We start from the raw sequence: 7,777 nt of genomic DNA on the forward strand, positions 1-7,777 counted from the left end.
TTTAAAAAGTTTTGCCATGAAATGCTCCATATTTTTAAAGATTTAAAATACCATCCCTGGTATCACTAGAAGTTTGGAAAAACAGCTCCTAATACAATTGGACAACTCTGTGAAAAATCATAGGCTAAATAGTCAAGGAAAGAGGAAATGCTAAATGTGCATATAAAAATAGGTGCTACAATAAAATATTTGTATATTTCATCAATAAGTTATTTTGACTAATCAATTATGGATCATATAGCTCTGTAATTTTAATGATTTGTCCACATCTCTAGCGATCCTTTTAAAAAATTTTTTTCTCTTATTTTTGGATCACAACACTTTCCTTGTTGCTGTGTTGTTTAATTCAAATGTCCAGAATGCATACAAACACATCCTTTAAAAGCAAAGAAACAGAGTAAGAAGGGAGGTGAGAGGGAAGGGGGGGGGGTGGCAGAGAAAGAGAATAAACTTCCTAGTAAAGCTGAGGGAGGGAGGTGTTAATATCTCCATCAAAGCCATTTAGGCCCACCCATGGCTTTCAGGGGGGACGGTGGGGTGAGGGGAAGGAAGGGCGGGAAGATGTGGGAAGGTGGAGCCTAGCCACGCCCACTATTCCAATCCCGCAGCACTTCCAACACTCCTACCTCCCCACCCCCCAAAAAGAAAACAAAAACCACCAACTTCCTGTGACTTCCCTAAGACCTCCCATGCACACGGCCGTCCACAAAGCCCTTCTCTCCTCCCCAGCACACCAGAAGAGAAGCGATGTGCCCAGTGGACACACATGGGTTCCCGCGTGGTCAAATGAAAAAGGAATTTGCACACCCTTTCCGTTGTCTTCCGCGGAAACGGAGAAGCCCCGTGCCAAGGCACTTCACCCTAAACGTGGAAACAACACAATGAATCCAACGTGTTCACTGTGTGTGTGTGTGTGTTTGCGTGTGTCTGCTTGCTTGTGGGGTTTCAATGCCAACGCTCCCACGGAGGGTCCTTGCTCTCAGAACTGACTGAATGTGGTCTGTTTTTCCAGCACTTCGAGGTAGTCCGGCTCAACGTTTAGTTTAGCTTTTAACTCCAGATACTCGTTCCGGTTGGGTTCTACAAACACAGCACTCGGGGGGCTGTAGAGCACCGGTTCTCGCAGCCTGCTGTCCCCGGCCCCCGGGTGCAAATACTGATGGGGGCGTCTCAGGTCATAATTGGGGGAGAAAGTGTAAGCAGCAGGGCTGCAGGGGAACTTGGGGTACTCCGGCAGGCTGTTGCCCGCGGGGGTGCTGGAGCAGTGTTTATCGGGCTCTAAAATGCCCCTGTAAAAGCGGTCCGCGTCCTGCACGGGCGCCAGCAGGTCCTCCCGGGGCTCGATGGTGCTGACGCTGTAGGCGGGGCTGCGCAGGTGGTGGCTTTCCCGCCGCTCCTCGTCCCCGGGCTGCAGCTGCAGCTGCGGCGGGGGCGGCGGCTGGGGCTGCGGCGGCGGCGGCGGCGGCGGCGGCTGCTGCAGGTGGTGGTTGCTGCTGTAGGTGACCTTGAGCTCGTGCAGGTCTTTGTAATCCTCCACCGAGTTGCCTTCCCGCGATCGGTAGATGGGGTTTTTGCACATGTGACCCAGGGGATGGGGGATGTACTCGTACACGTGGCCCGCGGGCGTCTTCACCTTGGGCAGCGCGGGCCCGCGGTGGTGCACGTGGGCGTGCGGGTGGCCCCCCGCGCCGCCCCCGCCCCCGCCGCCGCCGCCGCCCCCGCCGCCGTACACGCTGTACTGCATGTTGAAGGAGCTCACGTCCGAGTTGTTGGTGCTCGTGGGGTCGCTCTGGTTCTTCTTCCTGCGCTTCATGACCAGCACGAAGAGACCCGCGGCCACGAAGACGGACATGATGAACACCAGCAGCAGGCTGAGGATCAACACCGACAAGGGCACCGACGAGGCCCTTCCGCCGGCCCCCAAGCCCGCGGGGGGCCCGGTGCTGTTCAAGCGCACCCCCGGGGTCACCACGCTGGTCCTGGCGGGGACCTGGATGGACGAGGGCGTGGGCGTGGAAACCACCACGTCGGAATAGTCTGGACACAGCAATTCCGACTTGAGGGCGCGCATGTCGGTCTCGGCAAACTTCTTGGGCGCCTTGCAGATCACCTCGTCCACCAGGACGCCCGCTTTGAGCTGCTCCACCCACAGCTTCATGCCCACCACCTCGCACGTACAATCCCACGGGTTGTCGTGCAGGTCGATTTGGATGAGCGACTTTAGCTGGTCCAAGACGCCACTCACGGGCAAAGAGGTGAAGTGGTTACTCCTCAGGTTCAACCTGAGCAGCGTGAGGCCAGAGAAGACCCCCGAGGGCATGGCCTGCAGCAGGTTGTTATTCAGGAATAGCAGCTGGAGGTTGGGGACTGGATCGAACGTTCCAGACTGAATCTCGCGGATGAGATTATACTGCAGGAAGAGATACTGCAGGCTCTGGAGGCCGTAAAACAACTCTGGGCTCAGCCTCTCGATCCTGTTGCCATTCAGGTAGAGGCGTCGCAGGTTGCTGAGATCCCCGAAGGCTCGGTCCTGGATCGTGGAGATCCGGTTGTTCCCCAGGTGCAGGAGGTCCAGCCCCATGGCCTCGAGGAAGTCGGCCCTGCGCACCACGGCGATGTAGTTCTCCGTCAGATACATCTTCTTGGGGTTGTAGGGCTTGGGCTGCAGCTCGGCAATGCTCTCGATCTTGCGCTCCTGGCAGTTGACGTTGAGGCCCAGGTCGGAGATTTGCAGATTACAAGTGCACGCGGTGGGACACTCCAAAGGCACCGGGGATTTGGTCTGGTAGGCAATGCTGGGGCCATAGTTACTGTAGCCCAAGTCCTTAGAGGGCTGCCTAGAGGTGGGGCGTACTCTGGGCTTGTTGGGTTGGCGGGTCCCCTTAGGAGGTTTCAAGGGGGGTTTGTAAACAGCAGAGGAAGAAGTAGCCACGGAATTCACGGAGGCTGGAGTGGTGTGCAGGTACCCCGTGGTGCTCAAAGGCGTTTGTGGCCTCATCTCATAGTCTGAAATCAGTTTTCTGGGGCAAAGTTCCTGCTTGGATACCTCATCCAAGTCCCGGCCATGTAAGCGGAAGGGGGTCTCGCAAACCACATCCCCCACCAGGGCGGAGTAGGAGATGCTGTCCAGCCAATCCTTGAGAGAGATCAGCTCACAAGAGCAATTCCAGGGGTTTTCCTCCAGCTGTAACTCCACCACTTTATCCATGTGCTGCAACAGGCCCACATAGGGCAGAAGCTTCAGTCGGTTTCCCCGCAGGTCCAAGTGCGTTAAGGGCACGAAACGGAAAAGATTATTGGGTAAACCTGACAAGAGATTGTCATTGAGAATAAGCACCTGCAACAAATGCAGTTTCCCAAAAGCATTGGGTTCAATGACACTGATGTAATTGTAATCGACCTGTAGGTATTCCAGATTCTCCAAGCCAAGGAAAGTATCATCGCGCAGAAGTTCCAGTTTATTATTGTTCAGGTGCAACCTCCTTAAACCCCGCAGCCCATGGAAAGCCCCCGTCTCGATGTCTTGGATTACATTGCTACCCAGATGCAAAATCGAAGCCCCTGTATAATTGACAAACTCATTGGGATAGAGTCGGTTCAGAAGGTTTCCAGACAAGAGGAGGTGATAGACTGGGAATCGGGGAGGGCTGATTTCAGAGAGGCTGATGATCCCCCGGTTTTCACAGCTCACAGTTAAAATGCCGTCCTTTTCTTCACAAGGACATGCATTGTCACAGATTTCCCCATAATAATCGATGGTTTCTGCACACGAAAGGACGAGAGATGTTACAGCAAATGCTAGAGTCTGCAGCATCCAGCTATGCATTTTTCTGTGAAGGTCCTGTTCCAAAGTTACTGGGGGGCAGCAAGTGTGCATTTTACCTCCTGCAAGGGAGAGAGGAAGACAAGGAAACAATAGGATATGACCAAAAACAAAATGTAAGGATGGATCAGAGTCTCTCTTCCCTTATACTATTGCTCTGAAATCCAGGAGGAGATATGAATGACACCCCCTCCCTGCCCCAGTGGAACATAACACACTCCAGACTTGATTAAATTTTGATATTCATTGTGATTTAAAGGCTCACTTCATTTCCTAATGAGCATAGCACCAATGTGCCACTCTTTACAAGACGAGGGCAGATTGGAGTCCCATTTTTAGTGTTCTCTGCTCCCCCCCCTTTCCAAAACCAATCCATAAATATACATAAAATGGCTGTCAGTTCAGTTTCATGGTTCTAATTTAAGAGAAAAGAAGCATCATTTTACAATGCTCCCCACCTCACCTATTCCCTCCCCCCTTCTCTTCAGTTAACAGTTCACCAGGAAGGTCTCTCATTTTTTTTTTTTAAACAGAAAAGCAAGGAGCCACAATACTTGGGTTATTTTAATCCATCGCAAGAAATGTTAGGGTGGGAACCTAAAGAATACTTTTCAGAAGCGAAAGGGATCCAAGATAATGCATCAAAGGGGGCCAGGAGGAGCTCTTAAATCACCAGTTGTCTCCCAGAGCTCTGGATGGGTAGGAAAAGGAGAGTGTGCTTGCTTTGATGGTGGACTTCACTATGACACTATTAAGCACATCAGCCTCCTAATTGCATGCACGGTGCCACTTAGCAGCTCTTCCCCGAGAGCGCCCTGCGACCACTTCTCTTCATTGATCATGCCTGCCACGCCACCAAACCGCATCTTTAAGCAACTGAAATAGTTCTGCACGATGGATTACAAAGAACTCAGCGAAGGCATCCGCAATCTCGGATTACCTCTGAATACCTTGAGTTTAAAGAGGACATTCCTGCAGCTTACCCATAATCAGCTAAAAGTAAACCAAGGACCAGCGCCAAAACCTCCCTTACCTCGGGCTCCGCGTCTATTTGCCACGGTATGCAAAACTAACCCTACTGAATTAGCTGGATTTGAAAGGCGCTACCACCTCGCCAACATCTCCATTTTTAGATGCTTATTACATTTAATTGTCCATGCCCCCTCCCCTCCCATTTTTTTTTCTAAGTGAAAGCGATCCGGGGTAGTTTAAACAGCAAAAGAGAGGGGTGAAAGGGAAGAGAGCAAATGACATAGGTCAGGGCTATAACGTCCGAATTCCATCTCTCCAAGGAATCAATCTGACCCCCTCCTTTCTTCTCTTCCCTCCCCCCTCCCCATCTCTCTCTCAGAAGGCTGCTTTTGACTTGCGACTCTTTGTGGACAGTAGCACTCTGAAAGGAAGGGCATGAGTGTGTGTGTGTGTGTGTGTGTGTGTGTGTGTGTGTGTGTGTGTGTGGTTGGCTAGGGGGGTCGGCGCTCAGAGAGGATAGACTGGCATTTGATAGGAAGAAATGTGTTGGGCTCTGAGAACCGATGCCTTTTCTCTTTTACGTTGCCTTCTGCCTCACCACCAAAGTGTAGTGTAAAAAAAAAAAAAATCGCAATCCCTCACCTAAAGCCCCAAAGCCAAGATGTTTTTGAGGGAGGCACAGGTTCAAGCCTGGACACCTTGCTTTTGATGCCCAAGTCGACTCTAGCACGCGTTATTAAAACTGCCTGCATTCACACGCACACGCACAAGTGTGCATGCGAATCTTTCACGTTTGGCCACTCAGATGTGGCGAGACGAAATCGGTACCACCCGTTATAAGCCTCGCTAGCATACCCACCCTCCCGTCACAATGGCAAACGTCTCCTGGCATAAAACACCCTCTTAGGAAAGCAAAACGTTTACCTTGAAATTTGGGTTCTCCGCTGGATCAAATCTGCACATCCATTCAACTGGGCTGTGTCCCCTCCCCCACCCTCGCTGTTCCTCCCCGCCCCCATTCACCTCCTTCCTCATCTGAGAGCCCATGGCAAATTGTGTCCAGCCAGTATTCAACTCGAGCGTTTACAACTTTAATTCAGTTCTGCTTAGCCAGGGTGGGATTGCTGCTTCTTGCTCCACTCCCGGCCATCAACGGAGACCGAACATTTGAGAAAATAAAGTTGAATGAGCCGGCGATGGCTAACATTCCGACTGGGAAACGCACCGGAGATGGAGATTCGCGGGTACATATCACATTTTCAGATTATCAAGGGGGAAAAAAAAATCTGGAGAGCGGGGGCGAGGGACTGTAATAGTTCTTACACCCCCCACCCCCCAAAAAAAGAAAAATAGAGCCTAGATCACAGCCGGGTACATGCCTGCATTAAAAGCAGCGTGGAGCTGCTCGGGCTGGAGCCCAGTACCCAGGCCCAGACCCGTAGCTCGGGACACAGCTGCCCGAACGACCGCCCAGGCAGAAGCACCCGGAGTTCCAGGACGCGAGGATCCCCTCCCCCACGCCTCCCCAAAGCGAAGGAAGGGTAAAGGGAGGAAGAAGGGGGGGGGGGGGAGGAGAGGAAAAGAAAGCCACTCCGCGACACACATACACACACACACACACATACACACACGAGATGTGTGTGTGTGTGAGAGAGAGAGAAAGAGAGAGAGGAGAGGAGAGGAGAGGAGAGGAGAGGAGAGGAGAGGAGAGGAGAGGAGAGGAGAGGAGAGGAGAGGAGAGGAGAGGAGAGGCTCTTTTACAAAGTAAACGCCAGACTTACCCCGTCTCGCATCTCTGGGGCCCACTCATCAGAGCCATCCTTAGGACCGTGCACTGGGCTTTTGAAGCCCAGGCGGAGAGAAAGCCGCCAGCAGCGCGGGGTGAACCGCTGGAGGAGAGCGGCGCCTGGACGCCGCCAGCCCCGGGCCGCCGCCGCGGTGGCGACCGCGGGTTCCGGGGCTCCCCAAACGGCTCTCCCCGGCGCTCTCCGCGGTAGTCGGAGCGGGCAGCGGGGTTTGGGGGGGGGGGGGTGGAGGAAGCGGGAAGGGGGGGGGGGAGATCGCCAACGGTGGGAGGGGAGGAGGGGGAGGAGAGGCGCCTCGCGGTAGGGGCTGGGAGCCCGAGCCGGGCGGGGCGGTAAGGGAGAGCGCGGAGCGGGAGGCGGGGGGCCGCGGGGAGAAGGAAGCCAGCCGGGCCCCGCCGGCTCCGCCAACGTGACGGTCAGCCTGGGCGAGCGCTGGCACCCGGCTCACACTCACGCTCGCTTGCACAATCACACCCACCCGCGCTGGGGTGCGCGATCGGCGGGGTCCCCGGCACCCTAGTCCTCACCTCTCCCCCCTCCCAGGGTGGGTACTTACACTTCCCATTTGCACCGGGGGGTAGGGGGGCAACTTTCTCCGACCCAGCTGTAGCCGCCGCCCCCTCCAGTCGCCTCTGGCTCCTCGCACCCCGGGGCCTGGGTTGGCGCGGGCCGGCCCTCCCCTCCCCCCTCAGTCTTTCCTCCTCTCCTTCTTCACCACATTCCGCCCCCCCTGGTCAGTGGCGCACGCCCGAGGACGAGCCAGAGGGAGCCGGGCGCCCGGGTGTGCGCGCCTCGCCCGTCTTCTTCTTGCAGCGCACGCTGTACATGGTAGTGAGGGGGCGAGAGACGGTGGCACTGGCCCCTCGCCGGCTCCCGCGGCGGCGGCGACACCGCGGCTGCGGCTTCTCCGCGCTGCTCCGCTCCCTCCCCGCTCGGCGACCACCGCACTGGGATCCGCCGCCGCCGCCGCGGCCCCCGCGCCCAGCCCGCCGCCGCTGCCGCCGCCGCCGCGACTCCCTAATTAGTATGTGCACGGCTCCCGCGTCCTCGGGGCTATGGCGTGGCTCCGGCCGTGTGCGGGTTCTGTTTCTCCATCGCTTTCCCAGCTGCGGCGCGCGGCCGTCAGGATTCGGAACTCTCCCCCCTCCAGGACCCGCGTCGTCCTTCTGCCCAGCCT

General features: G+C 55.5%; 1 protein-coding gene across 2 annotated transcripts; it reads right to left on the reverse strand.

The window, feature by feature from the left end:
- Positions 1-289: 289 nt before the first annotated feature.
- On the reverse strand, positions 290-7,553 carry Slitrk5 (SLIT and NTRK like family member 5). Of its 2 annotated transcripts, none has more exons than XM_048341185.1 (2): positions 7,157-7,553; positions 290-3,885 (listed from the first exon to the last, which is right to left on the reverse strand). In XM_048341185.1, the coding sequence occupies exon 2, from the start codon at positions 3,875-3,877 to the stop codon at positions 980-982; it is 2,898 nt and encodes a 965-aa protein (XP_048197142.1). In that variant the 5' UTR covers positions 3,878-3,885; positions 7,157-7,553; the 3' UTR covers positions 290-979. The 2 variants fall into 2 exon arrangements, with proteins under 2 accessions (XP_048197142.1, XP_048197141.1); XM_048341184.1 differs by having other exon boundaries at positions 6,577-7,553.
- Between the last annotated feature and the right edge of the window lie 224 nt (positions 7,554-7,777).

This window comes from Perognathus longimembris, chromosome 3 (assembly GCF_023159225.1).
Source record: "Perognathus longimembris pacificus isolate PPM17 chromosome 3, ASM2315922v1, whole genome shotgun sequence".
Taxonomy (NCBI): domain Eukaryota; kingdom Metazoa; phylum Chordata; class Mammalia; order Rodentia; family Heteromyidae; genus Perognathus; species Perognathus longimembris.

Bases quoted from the DNA above. Each gene is read 5' to 3' on its own strand.
- Slitrk5 (XM_048341185.1), bottom strand. From the start codon at position 3,877: ATGCACACTTGCTGCCCCCCAGTAACTTTGGAACAGGACCTTCACAGA.